This window comes from Rhopilema esculentum, chromosome 5 (assembly GCF_057945365.1).
Source record: "Rhopilema esculentum isolate cy_ngs chromosome 5, ASM5794536v1, whole genome shotgun sequence".
Lineage (NCBI taxonomy): Eukaryota > Metazoa > Cnidaria > Scyphozoa > Rhizostomeae > Rhizostomatidae > Rhopilema > Rhopilema esculentum.
This window is the reverse complement of record NC_142819.1, coordinates 1123862-1140289: the sequence shown is the minus strand read 5'-3', so window position 1 is coordinate 1140289 and position 16428 is coordinate 1123862. Positions and strand designations below refer to the sequence as shown.

The window sequence follows — 16428 nt, the reverse complement described above, 5'->3', positions numbered from 1 at the left end:
TCCGGAAAGAAACAAAGAATTCGTTCTTATAGCGTTGTATATTATATTTTCAAGATTGTCTTGCTTCCGCTACGAGCATTGCTTCTGGAGGGCTTTGTTGCTCCAATAATCCTCACGAGAACCGCATTGCTCAAAGATTTTGCTGCTCAAATGTTGCTCTAGGATTATATTGTTTCAATATTTCTAGCAACGGTATTGCTCAAACTTTTCTCGAGGATTGTGTTAGTCAAAACTCAAATATATTTTAAGGATCGTAATTCGTATTGCTTGATGCGAGTCTCAGGTAAGTAGACTCATGTTTCAGCCAGTGAATATTCATTAGAAATCGATAATGTTTTATTGTTTATCGAGAGCATTGAATGCATTTTCTTGGACCGGTTACTGGAACGATAAAGCTTCATTGTTCGATAACAAAAGCAATTTCTTGTTGACTTAGTAATGCTAAAGTCTTTGTCTTGAATTTATTAAACATTTTCTAAAGTAAAATTTACGGAATGGCAATAAAGCAAATAGTTCATTGTTAAAGCTTTACTTAAGTTTTAGCAGCATTCAAGATTCGATCATTTACATGTAAACAGTAACATAATGAATTTGAATGTTGTTACTTTATCAAGTTGACGATAATCTGTTGCTGATTAATCTTTTGGGTAAATGTTTTTTACCTCGTTAAGTATATGACTTTGCGAGAAAACTTGCAGCAACATGTATTTTTCATATCAAAGATTCGCTTACAATTAAAATATTAATGTTTCATTGAAAGGCTTCATTTTTAAGGTAATCTCTGTTTTGTTATTTGCTTGTAAGAAAGCACCGGAAATCCTTCTTCTTCTTAATTTAAACTATTTCACCAGTCTATATTGTCCTGTCAAAAAGTGAAATATCATGTTATCCTAAAAGAAATTTCCGTTCCTGTATAGCCATAAAAAGGTCGCAAGAGGAGGCAATTGTTTCTCCCCACAAAGAGTAAACGGCATTAATATTTTTTAATTTTCTTAGAGGGCGTAAAACAGGCAATAACAAAACTTGAATAGTCGAAACCTTAAATAATAGCATCCAGTTTATGGTTACTGAAAGTGTATGGTATTGTTTATATAGCCAATGAGATCCTTCGATGCAATACATGTGTAATAACCATGCGCTATAATATTGCGCGTGATAAACTAACGGTCAATATTGATCAATAATAATCTAGTTATTCTAAACTGCGATCGAAGGCAATAGTTGACCTGGCGAATTTAACATTATGCCCTTGAAAAGAACGACCAAGAGTCATTGAATAGTGAAGCAACGTTCAGGTAATACTCTTCAATTTGGAAATATTGATGTTGTATTGTGCGAATATTGTTTTTATCTTCAGTGATATTTGCTAATGTATCGTATCACAATTTAGGCCCAATAATGGAGAACAAGTACGTTATCAGCCAAGCTGCAACTGCATATGGCCCAGAGTCTGTCATTGATGAAAGCAAATCAGATGTTCCAGTTAATATGGGTTCGGATGCTCTAACAGCCCCCACAAGAAGACAAATGAATTCAGTTAAAAATCAATTTGAGGGTAAGTTTTCGTTTCAGCAATTCTGCATTGTGTAGAGTATAATTGTGCACGCGAAGCGAGCGTGGACTTAAGTGGATAGCGCGTGGTATTTTATAATAAATCTGCTTTATCCAACTGAAACTTTCCGGTGGGTTTAAGCGGACAAGGTTTTATTGTCCCGTTCAATTTATTTCCATCGGTTCTTTTCTTGGAATGAAGCAGCTGCCCTTTGCATTGGTTGGTCACCTGTGTATGTACACATTGTACGGTGAAAGAAAAATAGTTGGTTATTGCGGTTACTCGGCGGTTAAGTACAGCCCCGATGAAAATTCTATGGATAAGTGTGCTGCTGTATTCGCTATATACATGTAAATTCGTTTGGCAATAGTTTTTATTCCTTTAAAATTGCAAAATTATTGCATCTGCAATCTATCAATATCAGGGCAAGCTTGGATAGGAGACTACCCATACTGCATTCTCTGTGTTTTGCGCGGAGAACATAAATTCTGGTATGCATTCTGCGCAGATGTGGTTAATTTTACTCCTATATGACATTTTGCTGCAGATGACAATGACTTAAAAACTACTATTTGGTTAGAATCCTGAATTAACACTAAAAGTAAACATCAACATAAACAAAAATAATTACTAAATAACTAAGATCTACTGCAGCTGACAAGAATTAGAAAAAACAAGCCTGAAACTAAGTAAAATTATTTTTTGCTATTGTCAAAATATCTGCACAGAAAAAAATGTTTTCAGATTCCATTTTCAAAAGTGAATTTGTGGATCATTTTAGAACCACGACAAAGAATGCAGTTTGGAAGACTTACAAGAATGAATATTATTGAACTTTTGAACTCAATGAATGAATTTTTTATCTAAGGCTCCTAAATAATGTTAGATGAAAATGAGATGTTTAATGAAACTTCGATAGCTTAAGCTTGAGCCCAAAGGGGCCCCTTTTAGAGCTGAACTTGATCACCTGGAATCATCAAAAATACAAATGATTCCTTTTTGTTTGGCCCATGGAGTAACAGAATTGTTCACAAAATAATTTGTTTTAGCATTTTATTACTAGCAAGTCCATTGGGAAATACTATTAGGTCCATTGCCTATCAGGAAACACTGCAATTCTTGCTACATGTGAGCTGAGATTTTAAAAATATTTTTGTTTTAATTTGCTCTCTGGAAAACAAAATAAAGTAGCCACCCTCCCCTTCGAAAGTGTACATGTATGAATGCCTGTAACCCTTTTGATGCTATAGACATAGAAACCTGGGAGCTCAGCCGACACATATACCCAACTTTTAAGAAACAGGGATAATGTACCTATTTTCACCTCAAGAAAGTTTACCCCTACTTTCAAAATGCTTCTTATGTCTATAATCAATGGCAGAAATTATGGGGGTAAAGAGGGATTAAGCCCCCCCCCCCCCATCCACCCCATTCAACAATCTTGTCAGAAAATTCAGGCTTTCGTCAGATATTCGACAACCGTTTAACGTCTCAAAATTACTGCAAGAAATTGTTCTGAAATGTATTTTAAGCTAATCTAAGGGGCGTAGTTGCCCAATTTTCTGCTCGCTTTGCTCGCAGTTGATCTGCATGTACCCTTTGTACCCCAGGATTCTCTATAAACTCTCTATACCCTTTTTATAAAATTTGAACATAGCATAGCTGATAAAGTATTAGTCAGTACTAAATAATCAAACAAACAATATATGACAAAATCAGAACTGCTTGTGAATTGTATATCTAATTTTGATTCCGTAAAGATTAGCCAAACTTTTCATCAGATTCTGCCAAGCAAAAGTTATTGATTTCTTAAGGGTCCTGCTAAAAAATATTGGTATATTGTTGTAAAATCGTGGGCCTGAGCCCCCCCCCCCCTAAATGAAAGCTTGAATTTCCACTACTGTCTATGATAGAGGCTCAAACAAATTTTACAGGATATTGAGATATTAATTCGCAATTGGCCAGATTAATGTGTGGAGCGGTTTTGCTAGTAATAATCTTAAAATGATTTGCAACATTTGTTGAAGCTTCATCTTTATTTAATCAGTATTTTATGAGCTTGAAAAAATTCCCACAGAGAAAATTTAATAGTTCCGAAAGCTGATCAGAAATATTTCAAAAACAATGTGGTTTGAAATAGTGGAAAATGAAAACTCAAAGGCTCTCATTAAAAAAACTGATGAAGTCTTCTTTAAATTTGATTACTGTTGTGTTTGTTAAAAGCTCTATGTTCATCTTTTTCACATGGTTGTTTAGATTTAGTTTATCTTTTCTTATCTGATTTCTTCATAGAGTGCTCTTGTTTGCTATGCAGACAAATAACTACCACGAAAATGGATGAGTTTGTACATAATGTTTAATGAAACAAATATTGATTTATATAATTTAGATGAAAGTAAATTTAATACCTCAAATTGTCTGTTTATAATTTTGAATTTCTTTTTCTCATCCAAAGATATATGAATATTTTTTATTTCATCAAAACTAAGCATTTCATACTAAATGAAAAATTGCTCCATCATACCAGACATCCCCTCAGTTTGAAAATTTTAACATAAAGAGAAATTTTGTTTCAAAAAAAGTGGCACAATAATATTTTAAAACCCAACTTTTTGTGGCTTGAAATAAGCTTAAGGACCTTTGCAGATGATAGGAAGATTAGGGGCTCATCTCTGTCCAGTAGTTGCAAAAATCTTTTATGTTGCATTTTGGTATCCTACTTGTCTACTTTTTTAGATAAATGTATGTTATCTTTATTGTTTCCATATTGTTGATGCTTTAAATCAGCAATGTTAAAATCTCCCTGCTTTGACTAGTTAGAAAAACACTCAACAAGCAATTATTTTATAGCATTACAAGAAAAGCTATTGCAACTGACAAAATATTTTGTTGTTGTCCAAAAAGACTATTTTATCTACAAGTTATTTTATCTACAATAGATGGTGAATTTGTTTATCTTTAATCAAAAGACACTGCAAAATGGAGCTCGGTTTTCTCTTTTGGTGTTTTTATCCTTTGAATTTATTTACATTCCAAGCATCTGGGTTCTTTATTTTTTTCTCTCTTTTTGAGTAACCTGGAAATTCTAGCATGTATTTTTTAATAAAGAGTGTCTAGCACAGCTAACATTATTTTGTTCTTGTACAGAATGCTTGAGTATTCAATCTGTGAAACAATGATTCCACTTCTATTTAGCTAAATAGGATGATAAAGAAAAAATTCATATTGAAAACTCAATGTTTAGCTTACTTTTCAGGGTAAAATTCAGAAAAATGTTCGAAAGATTTTCAATGCTTCTTCTGGGGGAGAACTCCTATTTATTTTCCCTTAATTGTCATTTTGAATAGTGAAAAAGGCCTATTTGTCTTAACTGTCACATTTCAGTGAAAATATAGAATATCTGTTTTTCTTTGGTTACAAAAGAATTGGTGACTCCATGATAACTCTGTGGCTGAAAATGACTTTTCACCTGTACTATGCAAGTTATCTTAACAAAACAGGATCATGTTTAACATGAAGCTTTACCTTGTGCCCTTTGACTGCACTATCGCTATGATTGGCTACTAGAGTAAAAAAATTTTTTTCGGAGCACTAATCCACTTAGACTAAGCAACACTTATTTTTTATTGAACTTAAATAATGCTCCCACAAATTGATCAAATTAAGTAACAGGTGGTTATAAAGTAGATAAGGTCAACAGTGGTACCAGGAAAAATCTACTTGGCACGGTAAGCTGTCTATGTTTCTATCTCAGGTAGTCTCTAAAAAATTTACAATATGTAAAGTAATGTTAATAACCCAAGGACAGTTCTCCAAGTAAACATACTTAAAAATGTCTTTTATTGGATGGCGAAGCTCCGTCCCAAGTTTTGCATGATGTGAAAAATATTGATGAGCTTGGAAACATTGGCTGCTAGGAATTTATCAATTTTTTTAAATAGCTGCAATCCTTTTTCTCGATAGAAAAAATTAGTTTGTGTGGGTTTTAATAGAGAAATATATGCTTTTGCCAATGATCCAAGTGATTTTTTGCGTTTGCTGTAGAGAAATAAGGAAAAGAAAATTTAACCTTGCATTGCTTGAAGTGTGGAATATGTTTAAATTTCCTTAATTATTCTTTGCACCAAAATGTAGAACTCGGTGACATCTTAACTAATCAATTATCAAGTTATGTATAAAAAAGGTTTAGAACTTTTGTTGATCAAAATTTATGTTAAGTCTGTTGACCTTGTTTCTATATTATTTTGATTTTAGTTTGTTTTTTTCACATGTGTCCAATTTTTCTCTCCCAGCAGGTACGCCAAAGCAGTCATGCTGAAATTAAATATTGTCTGGACTCAAAAAATTTAAAAACTGTTATTAGAAATGACTGTATTCAAAAGCTCTAGACCTCATAGAAAAGTCCTTCCAATTGTTGCCTCACCGGTTTTGTTAGATGGCATCTAGCTACAAAATGCAACAATGAAAGCACACTCGGTACTATTCTAATTAAATTCAATAATTTGTTCTTTAGTCGTTAGTAACCTGAAAGGGTCATTAAGTAAAGAAAATACATTTGTTTTATTTTAGCCTGGTATGAGAGTCTGAACCCAAGCAAACACATTACACATTTAACAAAAGCAGAGCTGGGTGATGTTGTTAAAAATTTCTACATGACAACACGTAAGAAAGATGGGAGCCCGTACAAGTTATGCAGCTATTTAGCTATTAGGCGTTGTCTTTCATTGATTTTCCAGTTTGACTATGGTCTTACCCACGTGGACATATCATGTGATCCAGAGTTCCTGGATGCGAATGTCGTGTTCAGCCAGATGAGCCATTCCTTGCGAGGGCGCGAAGAGAACTTTGGCTTGACGGAGTCTTGGCGCTTGACGCCAGAAAAGTTGAAAAAGTTATACACAGAAGGACAGCTAGATTTTTATAACTCACAGAATCCAAAGGTACTCTTGCAGACAGTTTATTTCTACGTTTGTTACTACACAGGGATTGGCAAGTTAAGTGTCATGCGTCAAGTAAGTATCAATGATGTCCAGGAAGTGACTGAGAATGGAAGATTAATTGCATTCAACTTCGATCTAAGAAAGTATTTACCAACCGAAAGAGGAGTAGGACCGTTCACCATATACGAAATTCAAGGAAAACCTTGGTGCCCTGTTTTAACAATTCGCGAATACCTAACTCATAGAAACAGGAGTGTCCTTCCCTTTTTTCAAAAACCCCTGGCAAAAGCTCAGTGTTTTGGCACACAAGTCTGGTTCAAGAAATCGCGTTTCAAGGATATTTACCCTCTAGCTAATATGTGTCGCGAGGCAAATATAGACCCACCATTGACCTCAGGTTGCTTCAGCAAAGCGCGAATCAGTGCGGAGATTCGTTACGAGATGTCGTTCATCTACGCAAAATTATTCCCACAATGTTTCAGATCTTCTGATGAGTTGCAGGCCAAAGTAAAACAGAATGTTGTTAAGAGAAAACGTATGCGAAAAGGTTCCCATGCTAATGCGCAAATGTTTCTTACCAGCGGCGAACGCCCAAGTATTGCTATTAGCTCGGCACCTTTTTCGTCACTCGCGGCAAATGATAAAAATAGTTTCAATATGGCTGATGCTGAATCAGCTCCTCCGTCGATGGTTGTCAGCCGACATTACCAGTCAATAAATCATGCTTTAGCCAACGGTGAAGGCCAATTTTCACAAACAAGTGAAATACCAACGATCAGTGTTACGAATGTTTTTTCCTGTAGAAAAAATGATCATCTCGCCGCAGCAACGCAACCGCAAGACTCTGTTAATCTTGATAAACTACCAACGCTTATGCCGGTGCACTCTGCAGCTCTCGAGAATATTAGAGAGGCAAATCAGTCTCCCGCGAATATTGACCAGTTAAAGGGAAATGTAATTGCGATAAGTGATGACAGTCCTGAAGCTAATAATGGCTTGCCACAGGACAAATCGTACTTAGGGCTGCGAGACTTGCCTCAGAGTTGTTACGTTTCGCAAGAAACTACGCGACATACGGCTGTTAACGGAGAAACACCGAAAAAACCCACAGAACAAGCGCCTACCTCTGATTCGACGATGCACTTCAGCCGGGATGTTTCTGCCCCGCCTCCTGCGCCTTTGTCACTGGGCGGTGAAAATTCGCGTTACGAAGTTGCGCCGAAAAGGCCCAGATTCAACAACACAAGTCATACGTTTTTGCGTGAAATAAGTGCAAGTGCTCGCGAACAAGGCAAAGGGGCCGTTATGCTCTTGCTGTCCTTGCTTGACGACATTTCAAATAACAGGGGAAAGGAGCTCTTGACAGATATCCTACAAGAAATGAAAGTCATCTAATGCTTTGGTCTACCTCGTCGGTTGTGAAAATTCTCTTTAAAAGACGAGCTTGCAAGTCCAGAGCCTAGTCTAAGTAAACAAAACATTGTTGTGTTCCACGGTCAGGAGTTACAGAATAAATTGGTCATGGGCGGTTGAATAATGTTAGCATGTTCTGTTTTATAAACGGATACGTATTTACAGAGAAACCTTTATATGTTATGTTTGGGTGACGTATATCCTTAAGTTCCTAGTCATTATCTACATTCTGATTCTTCGGTTAATCGATTAGAACTTGCCAGGATATGCACAATGTTGATGCGGCATGTAATTATTCGTGATTACCTTAAAGAGAATTATTCGTGATTACCTTGCAAATTATTAGCTCGATAATGTTATGTTTTACGGAGGAAATTTTCTATCGGTAGCTTGAAAATTTTAAAAATAAACTCCGCACAAACATCTTCCATAAAGATATCTTGTGTAAAAAAGTATCCTTCTTTATGGTCCGGTCTTAGTGATAACCATGTGGATTATTTACAAAGAACCTAGTGCCGCAATGAATCCTAAACAATTGTTCGTCTTGTTGGGAAATCCAGTACCACTTATGTATTTGCTTCTTAAAGGTTCAAAGATCGAAACTGTCTTTTTGCTGTACACAATTACAGATAACATCGTTTGCAGATAAACTGAATCTTTCTGCAGAAAAACCATCTTTTGTAGCATTTCGTGTTACTTTGTCTTTATGTTCACTGGGGATGCTTTTTTCATAAAATAGAAATTCCTAAGGTGATATCCCCGCTGACCTCATTTTGCCCAATATATAAGCATGTAAATATAAAACAATCTTCCGGCCATTACGTTTAAAAGAAGCTGACAATTCTAAAACTTTACGAGCCAGTCCAAAGTAAGGGCCTTGAGATCATCTTTTTAAATATTCTTACAGTCAATGTTCAATGGGATGGTATATGTAAGAATGGATTTTCACCCATGTAAATCAGGGATCCCAAAATATGTTTAACAAAATAAACAGACGATGCCGACTAATTGATTATAGAGTATATTGCAGCCTATAGTTTTTTATTTAGATGTTACGAGTCCGATTTTCAAAATCAATATTTTTCTGATATCATTTTTGCTGTAATATTTGGAATATCGAGAATATCTGAGCCGCACAAGTTGACGCTCTAAATTTAAAAAATGAGTTTTTGTCTAGTAAAATGACAGAAAGCGTGTACTGTTCTAGTCTCGGCTTTTCTATAAAGGTTTGCTTAAGTGGACTTTTTGCAATTGATGATCATCAAGTTTTATATTCCCTGTAGGACATTTGTTTCTGTTGGTTAAAATTCTTGAACAATGGTACTTATATTCATAATTTGATCTCCTTGGATGTTATTTTTTTATTTCTCCCGCAATTCCCTGTTTCCTCTTATCTAGCATTCTATGAATTCACCTTCGACATTGGCTACATTTGCTAGGGGTCTTTCAAAATAAGCGAGCGCCCAGACTGCCTGGACTCACGTCTGTTTGGCTCCCTGCATGTTTATCATAGCACTGAATTCACCTACAATCTTAGAAACGCTGTCATAAAGAATCTACTAAATCTTGTCATCTAAATATACATATTTCAAGCCTCAGTAGACATACATTTTTCAATTGTAAATTAGTATGTTTGTTTAGCTTTTGCAATCTTCAACGCAATATGCACGTATGCACATTGTCAATTTTAGGCATTGTATAGAGTTTCGCAAATGTCAGCGTTTCAGCATTCTGTCAGTGTTGTCGTTTACTGAGATTTTGAACAGAGATTCCAGTTGTAACAACATCTTGTCTCTCTTTTGTTATGGCTCTGTTTTGTTACCTATTGCGAGGGGTGTATCACTCCACGGGATTTTTCGGATTTAAAAATCCATTGATTTTAGGTTTCGGATTTCAGATTTTAAGAAAATTCTTTGGATTTTTGTATATTTGTTTGCCTTAACTTCTCCTTTCTTCAAAATTTTGAAGAAATGGCATTTAGCTTCATTATACCTCCTCGCTTGGCAATTATGAATATCGCCAAATGTTAGTTGGCACATTTTATTATTTCATGCAGTTCTGTGAAAAGAGTTTATCAAAACAAGTTTTTTAGCCACGTCATTTAGACTTAAAAACGTAAACTAACGAAACAACTAAATCAAAAGCAAAAACACTCAGCGCACCTTTATCGGGATTTTCAAGATAATGCTGATATTTGAATTAATTTGACGAATACCATCTGAAAGTATATTCTACCCTCATTAAAACGATATCAAGTTCTGGCACTTTCAATAAATCATAAATTACTTAATGGACCTTTTAGCTATTCCACCAAAGAGTCAGGATTGATTCATCTTTATACACAATGGCTCGATTGAGTTGCGTTATGACGAGAAACGGTAACAGCAACAACAACGGAAAGTCTCCGTATTCACTGCACCGAATCATCCATCTCATCATCCCATCCATCGTATCTTTCGACGATGTTTTTGATTGATCCAATAGGTTTTCGTCCAAAATGTTAGTCCGTTATGTGATTCAGCGCTGATGTTGCCAGAGTTTGGCAGTATGTCTTTGACTTTTTACCGGACATTTCTTGGATATTTCTGAGTTAGAGTGGATTTTCGGAATTTAATATCCTTTGTGCAGCTCTGGATCTCTGAAAGGGTTTTAGTGCATTTTTGTGGATTTTTGGCAACCGTTTGAAGTACGTTTATTTAAAAACTAAAGTATTTTGTATACATAAATAAGTATCATCTGAATCATTGAATATCTTGAGTTTCGATCTAAAAAGCACAATAGAGTTTAAAGAGTAAATCTCCAGGGGAAGTTCGTTGTAGCACTTAGGTCCTTGAAACACAAATGATTTTCTCGCAGCTTCAGTTCTTTAGCAGTGGTAATCGAAGGGCTGTGTCATTATTTCTGGTGTTGTAGGATTGAGTTTGTGTGTTAGGCAGAGAGACTTTAAAAATTTGTATTCTCAGAGAACATAGTTTAGAGTACTAATAAAGACTTTAAAATTTTCTGTTCAATAACATTAGAGTTACAAACCCTTCTATTGATAGGTAATTCTCAACCTGTTTGTTTTTTTTCAACAAATCTTCCAAAATATACGGCAGAAAAAACAAACATCAGAAATGAATGAAGTTATCTTTATCGCTAATCTTTACAGCAAAATCTTGATCAATTGGCCCTATTGAATTTAGACTTTTCTAGAAATTCCATAAGATACCGCAATAGAAATAGCAAAATCGTGAATAAGGCCATGCGTTTTCCAACCTTGAATTCAGAGACGTCACTTGAGGGGAGTATAGGGGTGGTTCACCCTCCCCCAACCACGAAAGTAGGACCTTTTCACAGGGCAAAACTGATTTTTTCAGGGCAAATGTTTTCTACCAACGGATCTGTTTTGTTGTTTTTCCTATGTAACAGAAACAAAACAAGTAGGTTATGCTTGTAATTTGTCTACTCCAAAAGTAAAACGATACAGACTATCAGTGACACGAAGTAAAAATTGCCATGCTGATCTTGGGCTGGATAGAATAGATTTCTAAATTGATTTTGATTTCCTTTCACCTTTAAGTGTTACACTCATTTCTATGACTGTAACCAGAAGCGTGACTTTAAGAAGGAGTCGACAATATACGGTTTTTATATCTTTTTTTTGTGGATAATATAGGGTTCATTGTATAAATTCCTGTAGGTTATCAAGCTTATGTTTGCCAGATAAATATTGTTTCACTGATAAATCTTTTCCAAAATATTCGACTACGCCCCATCGCAACATTGCTCAAGATATGTTGTTCTTTTGTTATTATGATTATGTTGGCATAATTTGGGGCGGTTAATAAAATTTACCATTACACTTTTCTTTATAAAAAACAATAAATTGAAGTTCAGGCTGGTTGCTCTTAATTTTTTCGAATATCTTAGGCTGCATTGTTTTTAATTTGTTCTTAAATTTGTGCGTAAGAAAACCTTCATTTGCCACCATGTTTGAATTTTCACCGAAAAAGCATCCCAAGATGGCAAAAAAACTCCTCGCTTTTGAGATGAAATATTGTTCAAAGTTACATTTTACAGCCGGCGGCCTTAGCTTGTTCTTAATTTGCTTTCAACTTTTGACAAAGTTTGAAGCTCGTATTCTTAAATTTTTTTTCTTATAACAGGGCTACCGGGGGGGGGGGGGGCAAAATGAATAAAAAAGGGGAAAAAGGGCACTCTTGAGTGTGCTTAATAATATAACTTCTCTTGGGAGGTTATGTTTTTTTGTTTGTCTAAATCTTTTCTCAATGTTTGATTCATATTCTCTTCAAAATACGTTGTACTTAATTTTCTTTTTAGTTCTTATTGTAAGTGGGGGTGGTCCCGGTTAAGCGGCAGACACACATCCTTCCCCAATATTTGTAAAAGGTGCATTTTCTTCGACAAATATTCAAATCAATTATAACATACCAAAAACATGAATCCACATTAATGCAATCATACATGCAAAAGTAATAAAAATTTACAAGTTAAACCGAAAAGGGATTCTGAAAATTCTGAAAATACGAGAATTCAGAACTGAAAGGAATTCTCGAATTTGCAATCCTTCTATTTCAAAGCGAATTTTCAGTCTCTATCTTTTTCAAGGCAAATATTAATTTTTTTCCTTTTCAAAGCAAATTTTCAGCCTTTATTTTATTCAAGGTGTATTTTTAGTCTCAATCTCTTCCAAAGTTAGCAAGACTAAAAATAAACAGCTAAGACACTGAGAAGTAGTACGCTGGTTGACCCAAATATACAGAAGAAACTTTTTCTGCCAAAGAGACAGTCGCCTTGTCAGTATATGTTGTTAGAAACTGAGAATCACAGAAGTTTGCGATTTATAAAGCAATGCCAAGATTTAGATTGTTTTACTTGTTAAATGTTGGATGTTATTGAAAAGACTCATAGCACCAAACTTCTTTTTTGAATACGAAGGTGAAAGGACTTCCCATCAAAACCTGAGTTGAACGAGAGACAATGTACAACAACTTACATTGGGAAAAAAAGCTCGTGTGAAAAGAAAAGCGCAGATGGAACATCATTTTCTTGGATTTTCTAAATTTAAATTTCCATTAAGCAGCTCTTCAAAATTTCAGATTATGAAGAAAGCCTCATAAAACTGAAACTCAGATCTATGTTCCCTGTTAACTGGAAAATTATGTGGTGAGTTGAAGATAGGTTGTCTAGAATATTTAGGTTAAGTGTATTTAGAAGAGGCTCTTCTCAAAGAGAATCGGAGCAAAAACTCATACCGATGGAAAAATCAGGCCTACCGAGAGGGGTGACAACGGTGTCAAAGTTTTCCATTCTCCATTTGTCTGAACCAATTATAAAGTGCATCATATCGGCATGTGCATAAGGGCGAGGACAAAATTTACATCCAATGGCACTTCACAGCATTTAATCAAAACTATTGTGTATCCTGGTTGCATGCCAGAGTCTCGTTCTCACCATTCTCATGACACCCTGTTCTCTTAGACCAGAGGTGAGAGGGGGAGCATTATCACCTGAACTGGCAATTAACCAGACTAACTTTTTCTGACTCAACTTTTTGTGTAGATTACGAATCCGGATGTTGCTTTGGCGTTTAGGGGGGCGTTTTCTAGATATAGGGGGTCAAAGCCCAAAAACACGCGATTTGAGCTAATTTGACTGTTTTCTGCTATCACACTTTAAAAATTGGTAATTTTTGTTATTATCTGGTGATGTAGTAATCTTATGAAAACGAAAAGACAGTGATGATAGTTTCAAATTACGTATGTTCTTGAAATATAAGAAGTTTTGAAAACTTGTTGTTCAACATCGTTCAAAGAAAAGGGATCCGTTGATATAGACAAAGCTCTTACTAATCCTCTTGCCCTTGCAACAACTGAAGATACAGATGCCAAACAGCCAAGAGTATGCTACTACATACTGCATTAAAATCAATCATAGTACCAAAAAACCCGCTGCCAAAAATTAATCTGGAAAAGAAATCGGTGAAATTTCGGTGAGAACTTGAAAAATCTTCGGAGTAAAGAATTGGAAAACTTTCTGTAAGTTATTTTTACCTTCAACATAGAATTATCTGGAACACAATCATAAAAATTGCAAAAATCGAATACTTTGATGCATACAAAGAGACAGTTGAACTATCAATGTAAGGAAAATTTTAAATCACTGGGACATAATTTCAAAAGATAAAGAGATAGCATTAAAAAGCTTAAAAAATATTTGAGATCTAATAACCCCCACACACATTGGGACACATGGATAACACCCCTCCCCCAAGAGTTCTGAATCTGTTCTCAGCAAATTCGACATTTTTGGTGCTTACTCAGCAAACTTGGTGGTGGCGTTAGTTAAATAAATAAATAATAGTCGATGGTATATTTGATTGTTTTCATTTTCATCTCGATTTGTTCCTCTTCGCTCCTTGGCGCGTTAATATTTCAGCCGTTAATTTGCAAACTGAAACCACTGGGAGCTAAACTCCACATTACAATTTTTCAGCGTTGGTTGCGCGAATGATGAGAATGACTGCCAGAAAATCGATTAAAACAGTCAAATAGCGTTCCACCCGCGGATATTTACTTTAAGAATAAGACTGTATTGTAAAGTAGTAAAAATGTCTTTAATGAGTGAATTTTCCAGCAAACTGGAAGCATCAAAGTTCGAAAATTTCCCCGACCTTTTGCAACCAGGGTGCCGTCTCAGGTACTAACTTTCGTGTAATGGTTCCTATTCTGTTTAATGATCAAATGACGTCTTTTTTTATTACTCAGAAAAGTTTACAGCGTTGAGAAGATAAAAAAATCGTGGAAAAAGAACTTTCTCAACATATGTCTTTTGTCTTTTTAGGGATATTTTGTTATAAAGGCGAGTTTCCCACAAAAGAATATTAATCACGCTCTAAGTAGCTGTTCTTTCTTGTATGTTATATTCATGTCCTGTCATAATCTTAATGATTGTGCGTCTTTTTGCAATTGGGATTCCATGCTTTCTCTCCAATTGCATAGCCCCCTATCGGAAGGTCAAGCCCCTCCGTCGGAGAATTTCTAGCGCCACAATAAGTAGTCTCAACTCAACGATCGAGTAATATACTTTGCAAGTAAAAAATCTTGTGTTAATATTGAGAGCAAAGGGGTAACTCAGGTGGGAAAGCAGGTACCAAAATCTGCTACCTACTCCACCATGCCCTACGGATGAATAATGGACAGGAGACAGTTTGCATTGTGCGCTCTGGAGATGTTCATATTCTTGTTATCCTTTTAGCCAACGAGGCTGAAAACTTGCATTTATTTATGTAGTACGGAAGAGGAAAATACAGGAGACTACTAGGTCTAAATGCTTTTGCGCTATCTTTATTGCGGAAGCAAGCGCTCCTTGGCCTGCATGCATTTTCAGGAAATTTCTACATCTCATCCTTCTTGCAAAAGGAAAGCCTGCATTTAGGAAACGCTTTTTGGTGAAGAATTCAAAATAACGTTCTCAGAGCTTGACAAGAAAAATTGTTACTCGTAGTAATTTGTTACTCGGCTTAGAAAGGTTTGTTTGCACACTGTATGGAGAGAAACGATTGCTGTCATTGAATGAAGCAAGATATGCTATATTCTGGTGGACCTTTCAAAAGGAAAACAAAGTAACTGGTCGGTCACTGCTGCCCCCATGTAAAAGCAGCCTCGAAAAACACTTAAAGCGTGCAAACTTTTTAGCAAGGGTATAGAGACAATCTTGACAAAGCATAATCAACAAAGAAGAACCAGCCAATCACGGCTGGTTAGATGATCTGTTAATTGATTGGTTCAGGGAGCCCTACTATACTATCCTGAGGACATTGCGGAGCTATTGTTTGCAAGCGAAGAAAAATAAAGCGAATCAGAAGGAGAAGGCGAATTTAAACTAAACGCTTTAAGAATACAGTAATAGTGAAATTCCCCTTCCCTGTAATTGCCTGCCCCCCCCCCCCATTAACCATCAATGCCAGAAAAGGCCAGATTTGACAGAGCATTGATCAAGAAACCAATTATTAATAAAATTAAACATTTCCTAAAGTGCAATAATTAAATACAGTCAAATTAGGTCACATCGCGTTTTTTTGGGCTTTGACCCCTATATCTAGAAAACGCCCCCCTAAACGCCAAAGCAACATCCGGATTCGTAATCTACGCAAAAAGTTGAGTCATAAAAAGTTAGTCTGGTTAATTGCCAGCTCAGGTGATAATGCTCCCCCTCTCACCTCTGGTCTATCTAACTATTTTTCAATTAGAGACAGGCTAATTCCCATAAGTGCCACGAATGCTCAGGGCCTCCGACGAGGGAGGGGGGCTATTTTGCAAAACAATATAGCTTTTTTTAAAATCTTTGGTTTTTTGTTATATTTTTTCTTGGCCCTTCTACTGTCCAACCTGCTTCGGAGCCCCTGATGCTGCTATCACAGTACCCTGGGTATCAGAGCAGTTTTCTATTCTGTGACCAGAGAGCCTTTACCCTGGGTACCAGAGTCACTATATATTGGGAGTCTGGTACCCAGGGTAG

At 35.8% G+C, this 16428-nt stretch overlaps 1 protein-coding gene across 1 annotated transcript; it reads left to right on the top strand.

Annotated features, from left to right (window-relative positions):
* Window positions 1–1135: 1135 nt before the first annotated feature.
* On the top strand, window positions 1136–11864 carry LOC135689706 (uncharacterized). The gene is made up of 3 exons (XM_065207023.2): window positions 1136–1295; window positions 1391–1555; window positions 6122–11864. Exons 2-3 carry the CDS (start codon window positions 1399–1401, stop codon window positions 7885–7887), a joined length of 1923 nt encoding a protein of 640 aa, XP_065063095.2. The 5' UTR covers window positions 1136–1295; window positions 1391–1398; the 3' UTR covers window positions 7888–11864.
* Window positions 11865–16428: the final 4564 nt, after the last annotated feature.

Coding starts and splice junctions, on each gene's coding strand:
- LOC135689706 (XM_065207023.2), top strand. CDS start 1,399: ATGGAGAACAAGTACGTTATCAGCCAAGCTGCAACTGCATATGGCCCA. Junction 1,556..6,121: donor AGTTAAAAATCAATTTGAGG/GTAAGTTTTCGT, acceptor GTTTTATTTTAG/CCTGGTATGAGAGTCTGAAC.